General features: G+C 38.6%; 1 protein-coding gene across 1 annotated transcript; it reads right to left on the reverse strand.

Annotated features, from left to right (window-relative positions):
• Positions 1-1,415: 1,415 nt before the first annotated feature.
• On the reverse strand, positions 1,416-17,394 carry OR2T6 (olfactory receptor family 2 subfamily T member 6). Its single transcript, XM_055381324.2, has 3 exons — positions 17,086-17,394; positions 8,351-8,505; positions 1,416-5,612 (listed from the first exon to the last, which is right to left on the reverse strand). Exon 3 carries the CDS (start codon positions 5,606-5,608, stop codon positions 4,682-4,684), a length of 927 nt encoding a protein of 308 aa, XP_055237299.2. The 5' UTR covers positions 5,609-5,612; positions 8,351-8,505; positions 17,086-17,394; the 3' UTR covers positions 1,416-4,681.
• Positions 17,395-20,145: the final 2,751 nt, after the last annotated feature.

Here is a 20,145-nt window from a genome sequence, read left to right on the forward strand (position 1 = left end):
GTGGCACCTCACACCCTAGAACTCATCCCGAGGCACCCACCTGTGTCCATCCTGGCTAATTAGTTTACATCACTCTTCCCATAGAGCCTACATGTGACCTCAGAAAAATCCTCAGCACAGCAATCCAAAAACCTAGCAGTGATCTTTGCAACTAGCATTTACCAAAAACTCATCAGTTTGACAAAACTACCTTGAATTCTTCTCCTGTATTAATAATTCTTCACATTTCATTTGAGCATCATTGTGAATGCCTGATGCTTGTCAGGCTGAATATCTCTGGATAGGTCCTAGAAGGCACCAGACTCCTGTTGCTCTATGGTCCCCAATCATTCCACCTACACTCCTTCCCATGCACAGTCCTGCATTTTTTAATGTAAAACCATTGACTTCTTGAGAACATCAATTCATATCAAAAATCACTCTGTGCCACACAATGCCTACATATTTCTAAAGTCTAGTAATAAAATGACATATATTTATGACATTATGAATTTCAGAATAGTGACAAAAACCTTTAGAAATGTTGCTCACGTTCTTCCTCAAGTTTCCAAAAGGGTTGTGCATGACTTGATAGTTGCCGTGTTAATTTTGTTCTGAGGGAATCAACAACAATATCTAGGAGAGTATTCCCTATTCACTTCAGTAGAAACTCAGGCTAAGGCAACAGAGTCATCCAAATGGTAGACTGAGTTACTGGGAGAGCTAAAAGAAAAATTAATCTCTCTTGTAGCCATTACTGATTCTTCTTTGAGCACAAATTATGCATTTTGCTAGCTGGTTCCAACCAGGGGAAGCACAGGTTTCTAAGAGGTTTCCCGCAGAGTCAGGCTGAGTTTTGAACTGATTTTCCTGCAGGGATGGCCAAATGGCCCACAAGTGGCTTCACATTCCATCAAAGGCTGAATATCTGAACTCGAGATGAAATTCCCAATGATGGGTCATGAATAATCAAATTCTTTAAAAAAAATTCACTCACTCTAAAAAGGCCTTCTCCTGAAGCAGCATCCCTCTTTTAATAGGTTTTGGTTTTCTGGCATGAGGTAATATAGACATTTTCCCCCCTCTTCCATATACAGATGATGCATTTCCAGTATTTTCTTATATATGCAGAACAGGAAAGGAATGCTAACTTGGAATGAGGGGCTCCTACCATATGCCCCAAGCATAAAACTAATTAATATTTGGCCCATGTTCTTCTAACTTTCCAGGAAATATTAGCCTCACTGCTCCCACGTCTTCAAAACAACATATAACCAAACTCCCAAAACAAGACCAATTAGATTAACAAACTTTTATTATTTCATCCCCATCCCCTATCCTAACTTCTACAAACACCACAATTCTTTGATGAGAACTCCTAATGATTTATTGACTGAAATCCAATCAAGAAATATAGTATCAGAGAGTTATACAATTGTTAGAAAACTGTTTTAAAATGAAATTTTATATTTTAGAACAACGAGGTTTACCAAAAAATTGAATGGATAGTTCACAAAGTTTTTATATATCCCCTCTCTTTTCCCTATTGTTAACATCTGGCATTAGTGTAGTACATTTGTTACAATAGATGAATCAATTTTGATACATTATTATTAATAGTTCATATTTTACATAAGGATGAGTCTTTCTGTTCCAGAGTTGTATGTTTTTTTCCACAAATACATAGTACCATGCAACATAATATTATGTAACATTAATTACTGTGTCATACAGAATAGTTTCACTGCTCTAAAAGTCCTCTGTGCTCTGTCCATCCGTCCATACTTCCCCCAGACCCCTTGCAACACTTATCTTTTTCCTGTATCCACAGTTTTGTTTTTTCCAGGATGTCATGCAGCTGGAATCACACAGTATGCAGCCTTTTCAGATCGGCTTCTTTCACTTCACAATATGCATTTAAATTTCCTCCATGTCTTCCAATGGCTTGATAAATCATTTATTTTTAACACTAAATAATATTCCACTGTATGCATGTGCCACACTTTATCCATTTAATTTCTGAAGGACATTCTGATTAAGTCTATGTTTTGGAATGTATGAAAAATCTACTATGAACATAAGTTTCCAAATCAGCAGAGTTAGTACCAAGAAACACAATTGCCAGATCATATGATAAGATTATGTTCAATATTGTAAGAAACTGTCAAACTGTATTCCAAAGTGGCTGTACAAGAGAGTGTGCTTTTGCCTGTAATGGATCGATAGAAATGAAAGAAATTGTAAAAACTGAATATAAAAGTCAATCATCTTTTCAAAGAATAGCTGAAATAATGACTAGCATTTATAAGGTTTTATTGCATTCATCATTTTACTTGATTTTAAAATCTTACAAGACAAAAGTATGTATTAAGTCAAATTTTATAAAAAAGAAAGTTGGTCCTCAGAAGCATTGTATGATTGACAGAAATTCACATGGTGTTTACGTGGAGCTGAAACTGATGATCAGTTCTTATGGGCCAGCCGTCTCCTTCTCTTCTGATTTGTTGTGTTTTTTGTACCTCAACATCTTCTTGGTTGGAAATGCTCCCTCATATTATCTGGCACATACTGTTGTCCAAGACAGTCTGACAAGATTGAGGAGATGTTGAGCCTCCAGCTGAAAAGCCTCGGAAAAGCTGTTCCTGGATTTCAACTGAAAACCCTGCTCTGTTAGGCAAGACCAGGTCTATTTTCTCGATTAAGTGCTCAGCCCAATGCCAAGCTGAGCTGTTCTATTTGGCTAAATATTTTGTCAAATACCCAGCAGCTTTTTTTAGTACAAAAGGAGGTGTGGCTATGTTTCATTCACCCACCATCTTCAGTCGCTGCAGAACATCACTGAACCCAGCTTGGATTTTGTTAAACCAATGACAGTACAAAGCCTGGCACAGCAGCTTGTAGAGGTGGCCTGAGGGGTTTGGGATGTGGTCCTGGTTTTTACTACTGTGTCTACAATTTAGGCCAAACATTTTTTCTCCAGTTCTTAGCCACTTAAAAAGAAATCATACTAAGTGTATAGAACACCCTTGATGTAGCCAACTCCATCTTAAAAAAGACTTTATTTTATATTTCATAGAGCACTTTTCCAACAAGGATAAGATGTGTTGTCTACTAAACAAATTAAAAAATAAAAGACTGTATCCAACCAGATAAGGACTCAAACAAGCACACTCTTCCATGATCAGTTCTCATGGGAGGACTCTGTAACCATAAAAGAGCAGGCCTTCAGCAGCTCGAAATAGCCATGTTAACTGACACCATCTTGCAGTCACTGGTGATGAAAACTTGGCATCTGCTGCTGAAGTCTCTGCCACCTCAGAGACTCTTTCTTGCAAGACTGATGGACCACCCGGCCTGGACCAGGACCGCTTTTCTCTTCTTCTCTCCCCCTGGACTGGTTTGTGATCCTTTCTCCTATCCCTTTTCCTTCTTGTGTTAAATGTTAGTTTGTTTGTTGTGAAATGTTAAACCTATAACATTTACATATTGATTAAGTACACTATTATGTATGGTTTGCATTACTGACTGACTTGTGGAGTGGCTTGAGTCTGTGTGCCCGCAGCGCTGACTACCAAGTGAATGAAAAGGAGAGTTGCCCCCTTGGGAACTCTATGTAGCTCATGGTGGCTTTTCTGATTGAAACAGCATCAATAAAATCCCGACATTGTGGAAAGACACAAGCATTTGTGGTCCCGGTTATTTCTAACCTTGCACCGCTCATGACGCTAAGTCATTTACAAGCGTTTCCAGTTCTAATTTTCACATGAAAAGCTGGGTATTTCCTTCCCACTTTGCAATGCTATCCAATGCAAAAGCCAGTGCTATAGAGAAGGAAAAACATGATGCTGTCTACTACTTTTTTAAAAGAGAAAAGTTGGTAGAAATAGCTCCAACAACACTAACATCTGCACAGGGATCCCAAAAGTCTAAAAATGCTAGTGAATTGGAGAAGAAGCTGTAAAGTGATTACAGAAACTGTTAGTTAATAGGGCATTTCTTTCTCAACTACCTTTTGCTGTGTCTTCCAATGTAACAGTTAGTTACCATATTAAAAAAATAACATTACAGACTCCCTCCCCCATAAAGATTTAGTCTTGGCATTTCTACAAAACACGATTCATTTTTTTTTTAGCTCCAAATGTAGATAAAGGAGGAGTGTTTTCAGTGGTTACTCAAAGAAGAGATATTTGGATTTTCTAAATCTTGGTGTAAGTCTATGTAGATTTTTCTTTTACAGTTTTATGACAGTTTAGTCTCTTTCATATGTCTTTCAAACCTTGGCATCCCTAAACCTTTGATAAGCCAATTGATGGATTGTTTAAACAATATAGTCAAAATCACCAGTTCTTATGGAGCCATTGAAGATGGGCAGAATATGTAATATTAACTCAACATTTTGGAGCATTCATATACACAAACTGCAATCAGAGAAGTGATATGAGAGAAGACTTGGAATTAGTAGAAACCAAAGAAGAATAAACATGAGTGGTGTTTCTAGAACTCTGGCATTATTTGTGTGTGACTGTTACAGCAACTTCCCATTTTTGATGGGGGTACTGTTGACACACCATTTAGCACAGCTGGTATTGGCAGTTCCTGTCAGCATCATCCGTGGTATCCATGATACGACCCCATATATGCCTGAATAGGATGTGGAGGTTTTAGACCATCAGAATTCTTTCCTCATCACACCACATGTCCCCTAACATCTTGCCACAGCTCTCTTCAAGGCACCCATCACATCCTTGTTCCTCAGACTGTAGATGAGAGGGTTTAATAAGGGTGTGAGGATGGTATAAAAGGCAGAGAAGACCTTATCTTTGATTGGGGTGTGGTAAGATTGGGGAAGCATATACGTATACAAGGCAGCCCCATAGAACAATGTCACCACAATCATGTGTGAAGAGCAGGTGGCAAAGGCCTTCTTCCTCCCTTCAGCTGATGTCATCTGATGCACTGTGATGAGAATCCTGGTGTAGGATGCAGTCACCACCGAGAAGGGGATCAGCAGCATTGCAACGCAGCACACGTACATCACTGTTTCATAGGTGGTTCTGTCCCCACAGGCCAGCCTCAGCATGGTGGGTGCCTCACAGAAAAAGTGATTGATTTGGTGAGAGGCACAGAACGGGAGACTCATGGTAATGGGGGTGAGGAGAAAACTGTCCAAAGCCCCACCGAACCAAGAGCTGGCCAGGATCATCCAGCAGACCGGCCAGCTGATGAGGACAGGATAGCGCAGTGGGTTGCAGATGGCCACATAGCGGTCATAGGCCATGAGCCCCAGAAGGAAGAATTCAGCCCCCATAAAGCCCATGTAGAGAAAGCACTGAGCAGTGCAGGCAATGAAAGAGATGGTCCTCTCGCCCATGAGATAATCTACCAGCATCTTAGGCACAATGGTGGAGATGTATAATGTGTCAATGATGGAGAGGTGGCTGAGGAGGAAGTACATGGGGGTGTGGAGATGAGGGTCTATGTTAATCAGGAAGATCATGACCCCATTAGCTATCATGGCCATGAAGAAGACGGCACAAATGACACCGAAAAAGAATCCTGAGCCTTTATCGTGAGTGAAGAGCCCCAAGAGGGTAAAGCCTCTGGTCAAAGTTTCATTGTTTTCATTCATGGTACTGAGTTTGAACTGGAGGCATAAGAAGAGAAGCAGGGTCAATGAAAATGACAAAAGATAAATCACTTAAACATGTCTGTGTAAACATTATTAGATTAAAATCTTTTATGTAGCTAATATAAAACTTTTTTTGGTGTGGTAGATTTGTAGCTTCCTTTTTCTTGGCTATTTCTTTTTGATGAAGAATAATTTCAACATTAGGACCCCATGGGACGAAGATGAATGAATGTTTGGCAATCGATACTTGGCTTAAGGGAGTTTCATTATGATTGAAGAAAATCTGGGCCCTAGAGAGGATCCTTCATTTGGAGTTGGCTCCATTTACTTAAAATGTGGATACAACTGAAAGACTATTGATCCAATCAATTCAAACAACCCAATAAAATAATTCAATAGGCCATTGGCTCAAATTGGGAATTTCTGTGATAATTTTAAAACCTATTGGTCTCATCCAGAAATAACCACAAATTGTAGACACAACTGAAAACTATGTTGAACTGTAATAAATATGATTACATCATCTACCTGATCATTGGCCATTCTTATGTGTTCCCTCACCATTTGTCAATTTCTCATTCATTTGCACACTTAATCTTTATTTATGGAGAGAGTACTGTGCAGTGTTCTAAGCTCTGGGGATACTGTAGTAAATAAAAAGAATATGAATCATGTGACTTACATTCTAGTTATGAAATAAGCACAGTAAATCAAAAGTGGGAACCATGGTTCCAGGTAATGCAAATAAGGGCTTTGCGGAAAACTTCAACACAGACAATGAAAGATAAAAGAAAATTCATGTGAAGATTTAGGGCTAGGGTGTTTCTACAAAATAAATAGCAAATGTGACATCCCTAAAGCAAAAAGGAGTTTGGGATAGTCAGGAAACAAAAGTCAGTTCAGGAAGAGAATTGCAAGTGATGAAGACAGTGAGATATTAGTGATCAGTTCTTCAAGGTATGCAGGCTGGGGTAAAGAGAACAGAATTATTTTCTAAGTGTTATCAGTAGAATTGAGTTGCAGTTTGTAACATGTAACAGTTTAACTTTAACATGTTCATTATGATCTTTCTGTTTTTTTCTTTTTGTCTCTTTGGTACATTTGAGTCATTTTTGGTTTTTGCTTAGTGTTGTATTTTTGTGGGTCTTGAAGGCTTACATTGGGATAGACCAGGTTGTGCTTTCTGTCCTAATATCCTCCTCATTTCACTCAAAACTTCCTGATTTGGTTGGTCAGTCGTAAGCCTTGGAGATGGTGACTGAATGAAATGCATAAAAGATCTTGTAGGCCAGGGGCAGGAAACCATACACAATCTTAGATAGCTATGGGTGGTGCATTCACATCTTGAATACACGATGAATATAAGAATATCTTTTAAAAGTTTCCTCATCAGGTTTAACACTCTCTAAAATCCAACTTGATTTTTGAATTCTTGAACGCTTCTGTGTGCACTCAGGTGTTACACCAGACAGAGAGGCAGATGATGTAGCATAAGTGCACAGAGCCGGCAGCCAGTTTCCAGAACACCGTTTTGGAGTAGGGGCTTGCTCAATTCTGAAATACTTGCACTGAGAATGCTTGTTTGGGGTCCTGGCTTCATCATTTGCAATGTGCCCTAATGCACATTACTTAAAATCTTAGAGCCCATTTCCAGATCTATAATTAGGATATCACAGGAAACTTAAGGGATGTTGTCATGATCAAACGTCATGTAACATATGCAAAGGACCACAGCTGAGTAAATTCAAACGCTAATCTGTGATAAGCTGTTGCGCTTGTGAGAGAATGCTGATAATGAGGACACATAATATCTTGCCGAAGGCAACGTTGCATTTCTTAGCTACTGTGTGTATACCACAGGCACAAACCATAGGAGACACACTCTAAAAAGCACGTGTCACCTGTTGAGCACCAGCGGACACACTCTAAAATTACGTGTCACCTGTTGAACACTAACTAGGCAGGGTTGCAGGCTTGAGCATTGTCTTCTGAATTATTTAAAATGATAAAATCTCAGAACATTCTTCCTGATCATGCAAATAATTGCCATTGGAGGAATCTTTTAGCAAAAGATATGGACTCGTAAAAGACTAGTTTCTGGGAAAACTCATTCCGGGAAGAAGACTGTCATTTCCTAAGTTCACTCTCAGATTAAACAATGAGGATCAAGATGTTAGGTAATAGCATTACATGAACAACAGGGCCTAAAAAATAATTTGCAAGTGTCTACATATTCTCCAGGGTGGCCTGTTTCAAACTTCTCAGTACATGCTCACGAAACCACAGAAACGATTCAATTTTTTATCTACACTGACAATTAAAAATCTTGAGTACTAGGAAAAGATGAACCCTAGCGACTCCTCAGTAGAGAAAAGCCCCTTCGGTTTTGGCCAGCACACGTACAAGGTCTCTCATGGCGTGAACCACTCAGAAAAAGGACTGGCTGTGTGTCTCTGTGCCAGATTTTCTCTGCAGCAGGGTCTGCTTCTCTGCTTTCCCCATTCTTACCCTCCCTTAGCCAAGAAATTGTGGAGAAAAAGGGTAGAGTTTTGCAAGTAGACCAACAAAGGAGGTTCCTGAAGGAGTGTTCTCAGCACAGTGAACAGGAGACTTCATTTAGGAAAGTGAGAAATACACAGACACAAGGAAAAATGCTAGCTAACAAGAAATCGAAACTTTTCCTTTCTAAGTTTTTCTTCTCTTTCAACAAAAATTTAAACATAACTGCACAGTTTTGCTTACCGGTTTAGAAGAGGCTCAGTGGATCAGGTGGTGAGGGGGAAAAAGGGGCTGAAGATTTATTCTGTCCACTGTCCATCCAAAATGCAGATCCTCCATCTAAGGGGTAGCATCTCATCTAATGAGCTCCTCGTGATGACCTGATGAATTAGAAGGAGCTTCCTGCAATGTCAATGGGAGCAGAAACAGACGATAACATTAGGGAGCACTTCAGGAGAGGATGAACACACTCAGGCTAATGCAGTGCTTTACCCATGACGATAACACTAGGAAACACTTCAGGAGAGGATGAGCACACTCAGGCTAGTGCAGTGCTTTACCCATGACGATAACACTAGGAAACACTTCAGGAGAGGGTGAGCGCACTCAGGCTAGTGCAGTGCTTTACCCACGACGATAACACTAGGAAACACTTCAGGAGAGGATGAGCGCACTCAGGCTAGTGCAGTGCTTTACCCATGACGATAACACTAGGAAACACTTCAGGAGAGGGTGAGCACACTCAGACTAGTGCAGTGCTTTACCCATGACAATAACACTAGGAAACACTTCAGGAGAGGGTGAGCGCACTCAGGCTAGTGCGGTGCTTTACCCATGATGATAACACCAGGAAACACTTCAGGAGAGGGTGAGCGCACTCAGACTAGTGCAGTGCTTTACCCATGACAATAACACTAGGAAACACTTCAGGAGAGGGTGAGCGCACTCAGGCTAGTGCGGTGCTTTACCCATGATGATAACACCAGGAAACACTTCAGGAGAGGGTGAGCGCACTCAGGCTAGTGCGGTGCTTTACCCATGACGATAACACTAGGAAACACGTCAGGAGAGGGTGAGAACACTCAGGCTAGTGCAGTGCTTTACCCATGACGATAACACTAGGAAACACGTCAGGAGAGGGTGAGCGCACTCAGGCTAGTGCAGTGCTTTACCCATGACGATAACATTAGCAAACACTTCAGGAGAGGGTGAGCACACTCAGACTAGTGCAGTGCTTTACCCATGACGATAACACTAGGAAACAGTTCAGGAGAGGATGAACACACTCAGGCTAGTGCAGTGCTTTACCCATGACGATAACATTAGGAAACACTTCAGGAGAGGGTGAGCACACTCAGGCTAGTGCAGTGCTTTACCCATGACGATAACATTAGGAAACACTTCAGGAGAGGATGAGCGCACTCAGGCTAGTGCAGTGCTTTACCCATGACGATAACACTAGGAAACACTTCAGGAGAGGGTGAGCGCACTCAGGCTAGTGCAGTGCTTTACCCATGACGATAACATTAGGAAACACTTCAGGAGAGGATGAGCGCACTCAGGCTAGTGCAGTGCTTTACCCATGACGATAACACTAGGAAACACTTCAGGAGAGGATGAGCGCACTCAGGCTAGTGCGGTGCTTTACCCATGACGATAACACTAGGAAACACTTCAGGAGAGGGTGAGCGCACTCAGGCTAGTGCGGTGCTTTACCCATGACGATAACACTAGGAAACACTTCAGGAGAGGGTGAGCGCACTCAGGCTAGTGCGGTGCTTTACCCATGACGATAACACTAGGAAACACTTCAGGAGAGGGTGAGCGCACTCAGGCTAGTGCGGTGCTTTACCCATGACGATAACACTAGGAAACACTTCAGGAGAGGGTGAGCGCACTCAGGCTAGTGCGGTGCTTTACTCATGACGATAACACTAGGAAACACTTCAGGAGAGGGTGAGCACACTCAGGCTAGTGCAGTGCTTTACCCATGACGATAACATTAGGAAACACTTCAGGAGAGGATGAGCGCACTCAGGCTAGTGCAGTGCTTTACCCATGACGATAACATTAGGAAACACTTCAGGAGAGGGTGAACACACTCAGGCGAGTGTGGTGCTTTACCCATGACAATTAAAAACAGTTCCAGGATGAGAAGTTACAAGAAAGGCTGCAAAGAAGAGTGCTGAAGACACAAAATTGTGTTAGGGTTGTGGAGGATAAAACTTGAGTAGCTCTCGGGATGCAGAAAGGCAGATATTAAATGGTAAGAAACATAGACATGGGCCGGGCACGGTGGCTCACGCCTGTAATCCCAGCATTTTGGGAGGCCGAAGTGGGTGGATCACCTGAGGTCAGGAGTTCAAGACCAGCCTGGCCAACATGGTGAAACCCTGTCTCTACAGAAATTAGCCAGGCATGATGGCGGGTGCCTGTAGTCCCAGCTACTCTGGAGGCTGAGGTGGGAGGATCGCTTGAACCAGGGAGGCAGGGGTTGCAGTGAGCTGAGATTCACCATTGAACTCCAGCCTGGGCAACAAAGCAAGTCTCCATCTAAAAATATAAAAAGAAAGAAAGGTAGACATGGAGTATTGGAACTACAAAAGCAAAATATAAATAATCAGTGTTTTAAAAAGAGTGATTTCACAAATAGGAGAGAATTATTAATAAAAATTGAAAAGGAAAACTTGGGAAAGGAACAAAAAGACTCTGTATATGGATGTTTCATTTCATTAATAAATACACTGTGCATGTCTGGGAAAGTTATTTGAAGTAAAAGCATCTGGCAGCATCTAATAAAAACATAGTAGCATGCAAACAAAACACAAGAAAAGGAAAACACAGTCACCTACACAGGCTAAAATTCACACTGACCACAGGTGTCTTCCTGATAAATTCCAAATAAAAGTGAAAAAATGTCTAAACTGAAGATATACAATGTTGCAGTAAAAAGAGAGAGCTCTGGAGCCAGAATTTCCTTGGGTTTGAGCCTTTCTCCACCACCAAATTGTGTGACCACAGATACTGAAATTATTTTTGTATCCGTTTCCCCCATTTGCTCTGTAATAATAGAAAGAGCCCAAGTTTCAAAGTTTACATCATTCACACACATCAGTTTCTTAGACTAGTGTCTAGAATGTGCTGTCTGTTCAGTAAAACTTATTATCGATATCATTAGATACATTTTAGTTGAGAGTAATGTGTGGCTCAAACAGGAAGACATTCTGAGATAAATTAGGGGGAATAAACAGTAAGATACAGCTGAATATTTGTGTAGATGAAACAAAATTAAGAAAAGGGAAGAAACTGTAATATTACTAATAGTAAATGTTGAATTCAGGTTAAATATATATATATTTAAAAATAATGTAAATATGATTGCCTCATTGCATAGAACTCAAAAGATTCTTATCAACAAAGACATATATATGTAGAAATAGATACATATATATCTATGACATCTAATCTGTAGACACAGATAGATATACCTATCTCTGTCTCTACAGAAAACAGGGTCTGAAAATGGAATGCTAATACTATACATGCAAAACAAATTCTATTTAAATAGAATGTAAAATTAAGAAGTACGAGAAAGCAGCTTTCATTCATTTATGTATTTATACATTCAAGTATTTATTGTGATCCAGTATTCACTAGACATTTTTCTAGGAGCAGAAGATACCATTAACAATATTCCCTCTTTCTTGGAACATACAGGGCAAAGGGCTGATAATAAATAAAAGCATATACAATTATGAAGAATCTAACATTTTTTCTAAGTAAATGAGCCAGAAAAAAAATACATTTTTTTTTTTCTGGAGCCTATGACTCCAACACAGAGGCAACTATAAGAATAAGAACAATTTTGAAAAAGATTAACCAAATCAGTTACTGGTATTAAAATGAGTTAAAAGAATGTTTGTATGTGTGTACATGTGTGTTTGGGTGTGTATTAAAATGGTTTAAAATAATGAAAGAAAAAAGGTATAACAGCACAGGAAATTAACACGAAGCATAGGATGAAATGAGATAGAAAAAACTATGTTAATCATGGCTACGACATCATTCAGAGTAAACATCCTCTTTCAAAGTGCAGATTTACTCTTCAAAGAAAACAAAACAAAATGTACAAAATGGAAAAGAAAACTAAAAAATGCAAAAAGGAATGACATAGTATATATAAACTACAATATAAGGTGATATTATAAATGGAACAAAGAGAACAATTCTGTAATTTGGATTTTAAATGGAAATGTATTATGTGCTTAGTATATTCAGTTAGCTTCCATAGGACAATCTCTTTTTTTTTTTTACTAAAATATATTAGAATTCTAAAATCATAATAATAGTTTCACATCTAAATCAGAGAATTTGAAATACTTTAACGTATGCCTAAAACACTACTTAGACCAAAGGAAGTTCAAACTTTCATTAAATTAAATATATTATGTATGGAAGCCTATAGGATATAGCTAAAGATGTATCCAGACAAAATTTTATAACCTCTAATAATGTAATTCTTATAGAAAAAATATGTGATGTTAATAAGGATTTAACCCAATACATTAGAAAAATATCTGCAAAATACATTTAAATAAGAGAAAGACCATATAAAAGACTTAAATAGATATTAATGGATTTTAAAATAAGCAGACTGAATATTTAAAGTTGATTCTTTAAAACTGAAACAAAATAGACCTATTTCTGGCCATGCTAATGATATTTGAGGGCAGAAAGGATGACTCAAAACATCATTAAAAGTAAGAAAAATGATCCAACTACAGATATGAGAAGAGTGATAAAATATTTATAGTATGAGAAGTTATTTTAACATTATATTAATATAGTTTGAAATTTTAATGAAGAAGAAGACGATTTTAAAGTATAGTTTTGTATGAGTGCATGCATACACATAATATGCATATATAGTTATAAGTAGATATAATGCATACACACAAATATAGTCAAAATTCTTAATATGTATATATAATTATAAGTAGATATAATGCATACACACACATATAGGTGGGGGGAGGGACAGCATTAGGAGATATACCTAATGTAAATGACGAGTTAATGGGTGCAGCACCCCAACATGGCACATGTATACATATGTAACTAACCTGCACGTTGTGCACATGTACCCTAGAACTTAAAGTATGATAAAAACAAATCAAAAAAAAGAAAATACCAAAGAAGATCTCTAAATTTGGAACAATTTAAAAGTTTTAATGGAATTCTGCTTTCCCAAAATTCCTAGTTCAGAAAACATCCCATAAAAATCTTCTAAGGACAGAAAATTAAAAAATCTTTGTATACAAAAAAATGGAATTAATCATTTATTTTATAAATATATATAGCCTTCAAAAGACAGAAAACTCTTATAATTATAAACCAAGTTCACACATATAAATATTTCCCAAATGAATATTAATTATTAAACTCAGAAGTACATTAATAACAACACATCTTCAAACCTGTTCATATAAACTCCCTCTTTTCCCATTCTAACCCCCTTCAAAGATTCTTGGTTGTTTGTGAGCTAAAGATCAAGTTTTGATTGTGGTTTGTATGTCCCTAAGTGACCTGGATACTCAGCTCTCTACTCTGCAGCACTCTGTCAATTCCTGGCACCTCTCTCCCAGAAAATAGCCTGACTCAGGAGCTCTCTCTGCCTGGAGTACAATTCTCTCTTCATCTGGTTACTGTAGACCCAGGTCTCAGGTCACTTATACTTCTTGCAGGAATCCCCTATGGTTTTAATAACAATGTCAAATGCCCCAGCATATATGAACAAGTAGTTACTCATAATATCAACAACATATCAACAAAAATATTTCTTTTTCTTTTTCTTTTCCTTTTTGAGACAGGATCTTGCTCTGTTCCTCAGGCTGGAGCTCAGTGGCATGATCACAGCTCATTGTAGCCTCAACCTTCTGGGCTCAAGCAATTCTCCTACCTCAGCCTCCTGCGTAGCTGGGACTACAGGCACAGACCACCATATCCAGCTTATGTTTTTGTACTTTTTGTAGAAACAGGGTCTTGCCATGTTGTCCAGGCTGGTCTTGAACTTCTGGCCTGAAGAAATCTTCCTGTCTTGGTCTCCCAAAGTTTTGGGATTACAGACATGAGCTACCGCACCCAGACACAGAAAAAATTTCTATATAATAACAATAAAAATGGTAAAATAACTGGTAATATGCTAAACTTTTGGAGAACATTTATAAAACTAAATAATTCAGTATTAATTTAAAAAGCAATAGAAAATTATTCTAGAGGAATTTGTCAAAATGATTATAAATTTGATCTGAAAGGACAAACACATATGAATTGTCCGGGGAAAAACAATGCTAAAAATTGACTTTGACCTCTGTAGGACCAGTGTGAAATGTAAAGGATGAGTAACTGAATAGAAAAAACAAGCTCAACAACTAAAAGGAAGAGTATCTGGAAATAAACACTGCTGTCTCCCGCCAAAATACAAAAAACCCACATATGCACAAATGTTTCACACAAGTAAGATGAGAATTCGGATAACTGGGAAAGGTAGAGTTTATATATATGAAGAAAACAAAATTGCAACTTAGAGGTAAAGAGTAAGACTTTAAAACGCGCACTCCAGATCAAGTGGCTCAAAAACTTAAGTACAAAAAATAAATACATTTCTTTATGAAAACTTTTTTATGATGTTTGAGTCTCTTTAATGAAAAGGTATGTCGTTTGTATTCTGAAAAAATGCTAAAGTAATGACAATAAATTAGGATTTTTATTGTGAAGATGCGGGGAACATCACCCACTGCTAGTGTAAGTACAAATTGAAACCATTTTTTTCTGTAAGTGTCTGGCATTTAGCAAACTTAAAAAATCCATCTTTTAGCCATTTTCATCAGTTTATTCTGAGGAAATAAATAGTATGAAGTGGGAATAATATGTGAAGACATTAAATAAATTATTGCCATTGTGAAAATAAACTAGAAACAATCTTAATGATCAACATTAATGGGTTGACTAAATCAAACATTGCTCAATTTACATTATACTCATTGATAATGGTGTAGCTTAGTTGTCTTTTCATGTAAAGATATACATAATATATTTTTAAGTAGGAAACATAGCACTGCCTATTTACAAACATATATGTGCATAGATAAATTATAATCACGTGTAGTCAGCCTGGAAAGTTTTGGGTTGGGATAGGAAAAAAAATGCGCCCAAAGGCAGAAATGAAGCTCAAGGTAGAGCAATCAGGAGATTTTGCTGAACTGAATGGAGATTGAAGAATCAGGAATACACTTTACCAGAGCATCCTAGAACCTGATTATTTATTTTACTCATCACATACTATGAACTTCGTATTTCATGCCTTTCCAAATAAGATGGACCACACTCGGATGGTTACCAGAGTTTAATGAAGACATCTTGGGTCTTTCTGTGATGCGCTCTGACAGGGGCGAGCCCCATGCTGCCCTCGCCCTCATGACACCTCTTCAACTTGTTTCTACAACTCTCTTTGTTGTTTTTATTTGCTGCACGCTTCTGCCTCCTCAAATATAATATGAGCTCTTTAAGGGCAGAGTCATCCTCTAAATAGTCCTTCTATCAACAGCCATTAGCACAGCCTTGTATGTATTAGGTGGTCTATACATCAATTGATTACTCCTAGAACACTTTATCTTTTCCCATTTCAAACTCACACTAATAATTTGAGAGCACAAATGACAGAAGATTTGCTTTGATATCTTCTATGATATTGCATTGTGACAAGTGGCTAACTTTGAAGACCACTTAAATGCGAATAAAACTGATCTTCGGAAAAGAAAGCAAGCTAATGACGCGGTCCAGAAGGCAATGGGAATATGTAGGCCACTTGGTCCCTTCTAACCTCACAGAAAGTGTTATGCCCGTGCTTTCAACATAGCCTGACTGACAACATCTGACCAACCAACCATCACACGATAGCAAGAATGTTCCTGTCTTTCAGATACTGTCTCTTAGTGTGTCCAAAATGGGTCACAAAAAGCAATCAATAAAATAAGTTCACAAAAGAGTGACTGAATCTATCAAAATGCTATCAGGGTAGTTGACCATTTTTAAACATTTTTTCAAGAAAGTGATGTTTGTTTTAAATAAGTGAGTGGCACTTATGAATAAGAGCTCAACATTTATATACTCATAGACATAAAGATGGCAACAACAGAAAATAGAGACTCCTAGAAGGAAGATAGAGGGGCAAGGATCAAAAACTAACTATTGGGTATATGCTAGGTGCCTGGGTGATAGGATCATTTACACCCCAAACCTCACCGTCCCAGAATATTACCAGGTAACAAACCTGCACATGTACCACCTGAATCTAAAATAAAAGTTGAAAAAAATTTAAAAATTAAAAAAATTAAATACATACATGAGTGGGTATTTTATAGATGAAACAACAGAAAATGTACAGCCTTCCTCAAGTGTTTCCGTGGTTATTGATGCCCAACTGGTGACTCCATTTAATCATAAAAGTTCCACTTTTCCCTGAAAAATGTATCTTTAAGTGTGCTAAATGAAGAGTTCGACAGTATTCAGGAATAGTTCAAGAGTAACCTATGTTTTTAGTTTTGACAACTAGGTTTTTGTCTAGTCTTTCCTTTGTTAGTTCAGTTAAAAGTATTTACCTCTGTACTCCTGGATTATGCTTAATTCATTTTCTTCAATCCAATCTTCTTAAAGTAAACATGTCAATTACTCATACCTCCACCAAAATTCCTACCTTCCAATCCCATTCGATTTAATTATTTTGATCATCTTACCTAATTCCCTGTAACTTAGAAGATATCACATTTGTGGGAACTGAACATGCACAAAATATCTGAATTATCTCAAATGAGTGAACTTCCCTATTTGTTTTTCTCCTACTCACACACATTATCTAAGAGAGCCAAATGGCTTTCTTACTGTGAGTATGGAAATATAAGTTGATGATAGTGGATCACTTACAGGTATAATATATCCAGAGAGAGGAATATTAGGTAAAGACAAAATTGTTTACAAACAACTTCACAAGAGGTGAGACCTTAGAAACAAGAGATAAAAGGGAACCTTCTTGATCTTCTTGTTTTCTGTCTTCATATTAGTGTCTTTCCTTGAAAAGATGAGAGGAGATCCAGGTTAAAAGGCAAAAGCTTCAAAAAAAAAAAGAGAGTGCCAGTTAGAGGTATTTGAAGATGACCACTTAACTGAAGGCATGGATGTCACACTTCAGCACTGTGCACACAGCTCCAAGAACCAAAGAGGGAAGAGTTTAAGTAATCTAGTATGTGACATCATAAACATCCTGAGATTTCTCATGGAGAAAACTCCTTCTAATAATCCAGAAGGAATATCAACTAAACTGGTTCTGATGGGTACTGAAAACTGTACTCAAAACATGTAAGTGGCAAGCAGAGAATGTGTCCCACAACAAATGCCTGGGCTGCCTCCTCTGCAGTTTGTTTGTTTGTTTTGTTTTTAATTAACAGCTTGAGAACAGCTGTTTAACACATGTTTCATCACAAAACTCTGTTATTTGTTTCCCTAGAGGGCAAATGAGTAATATTGGAAAAATACCCAAGGAAGAGAAGAGAAGTTTTTTTATGTGGTCATTTAATTTCTCACTTTAACAATAGTCATGATCTAATCTTTTCATTTTTCTCTTGCATTAAGCAGCTTCCCAATAAACATCACTCATTTACTAAATGTCACTAAGAAAAACTTTTTTAATTGCCAATTCAGTAAAGGTACCAAACAATCTGTTAAGAAAATATATCAGGCAGGCTCTTGATGAACAGGTTAGTGTAAAAATCCAACTTATGGAAACTATTGCTACAAAACCCTTTTGAACACATGATAAGAGATGAAGTTGATGAAAATCACTTTATACTCGATTGGTGGTTCTCATTCTCCCGAGCTCAGGCGACCTGCCTGCCTCGGCCCCCGAAACTGCTGGCATTATAGGCGTGAGCCACTGTGCCCGGCCTGGTTGCATTCTCTTGATGCATAAGGTGTACGGTTATGAATCATTTTTGTTTAGTCTTCTCATAGTAATATATATGAATGTAAATTATATTGTATTACCGATGTATCAACTTTAAATGATAAATCTATGCCTGGTTTAAAAGATGAAATTAACACGTGCATATGTGCTGTTTTCCAACATTCTATTTTTTTGCCTGCTAAGTTTTGTTAGTTATATTTTGCTACTTATCTTGTGACACATCATAACATACACATTCAATTTTTAACTGTAGAGATATCAACTGGGCTTTAAATGTGTTTAATCATAAAACCTAAAGAAAACGAAACAGCATGTAAAATAGTTTGTGTCAATGTTAGTTCCAAGAAAAGGAAACAATGTGACTTAAAGGTTTAATGGATTCTTGACTCTTTTCTATTTCAGATTGCCTCTCTCTGCGCCTTTCACCATCCACCTCAGATTTCCTTATTCATATACATGGCAACTTCTATCAGTTTTTTTTAAGGGATACTACTCATGTGAAAATGCCTACATCTTAGTTTTAGCACATACACACATATATATAAATGTAACAAATATTTATATGTACATAAATATATATTTGTGTGTGTGTGTGTGTGTATAGAGAAAGGGAGAATATGAGTTGTAAAGTAAAAAATGCAAACATAGACAATGACAATATTAGGTAGCCATAAACTGGAAACACTTAATATGTACAAAAGACAATCATTACAGGCATAATAAGCCCAGTTATGTTACTTTAAAGGAATCAAAATTTGGAAGGAGGAGGAACAAGACGGCAGAATAGAAGTCTCCCCCAATTGTTCTCACTGCAAGGACACCAATTTAGTTAACTACCTACACACAAAAAGCACCTTTATACAAACAAAAATCAGGTGAGCACTCACTGTACCTGGCCTTAACTTTATACTGCTGAAAGAAGCACTGAAGAGATAGAAAAACAATTGTGAATTGCAAATGCACCCTTGCCTCATTCCCCAGCAGCATCAGCATGGTGCAGAGAGCAATTCTGTGCTCTGGGGAGAGGGAGAGCACAGCAATTGTGAGGCATTGAACTCAGCGCTGCCCTGCTGGAGCAGAAAACAAAGCTGGACCAAACTCAGCTGATGCCCATCCATGGAGGGAGCATTTAGACTAGCCCTAGCCCGAGGGCAATTGCCAATCCCAGCCGTCTGAACTTGAGTTCCTGCGAGGCTCTCCACCATGGACTAAAGTGCTCTGGGGCCCTAAAAGAAACCTGAGAAAAAGAAACCAGGCCACAATGACCACAACCCCTAAATGAGTCCAAGTGCTGACCTGGCCCAGAGCCTGTGGACTATGGGGGACACGACCTACTGAGACACCAGCCAGAGCAAGTAAGGGGGTGCTGGAACCCCTCCCCTAGCCCCAGGCTGCACAGTTTGTGGCTCCAAAAAAACCCCTGCCCTCCATTTGAGAAGATAAGAAAGAGTGAGGACTTTTTCTTGCATCTTGGAATCAGCTCAGCCACACCAGGAGAGGGCACCAATCAGAGTCATCAGAAATCGCTACAACTAATCAGTACCACTGTGCCAAAGCTTTGAGAATTTCATCATTGATCTAATCATTGCCCCACCCCTCAGTTCCAGGCCCTAGATTGTGGACATTTCTAGACACTCCTTGGGCCAAAAGGGAACCTGCTGTCATGAAGGGAAGGACCCAATCCTGGAAGCATTCATCACCTGCTAACTGAAGGGCCCTTGAGCCCTGAATAACCAGCAGTGATACCCAGGTACCAAGTTGAGGACCTTAGGTGAGCCTCTGAGATTACTGTTTCACAGATGAGACTCAGCACATTCCCACATGTGGTGGCTATGGGGGTGAAACTCCTTCTGCTTTAAAAAAAAAAAAGTGGAGGAAAGAGTAAACGGGACTTCGTCTTGGACTTTAGGTATTAGCAAGGCCTTAGGAGGGTAGAGCACCAAGTGGGCTCTTGGTTTCCTCAATTCTCGGACTTGGCTCTTGGGCAGCATTTCTGGTCCTGCCCTGGGCCAGAGGGGAG

The sequence above is a fragment of the Gorilla gorilla genome, chromosome 1 (assembly GCF_029281585.2).
Source record: "Gorilla gorilla gorilla isolate KB3781 chromosome 1, NHGRI_mGorGor1-v2.1_pri, whole genome shotgun sequence".
Taxonomy (NCBI): Eukaryota; Metazoa; Chordata; class Mammalia; order Primates; family Hominidae; genus Gorilla; species Gorilla gorilla.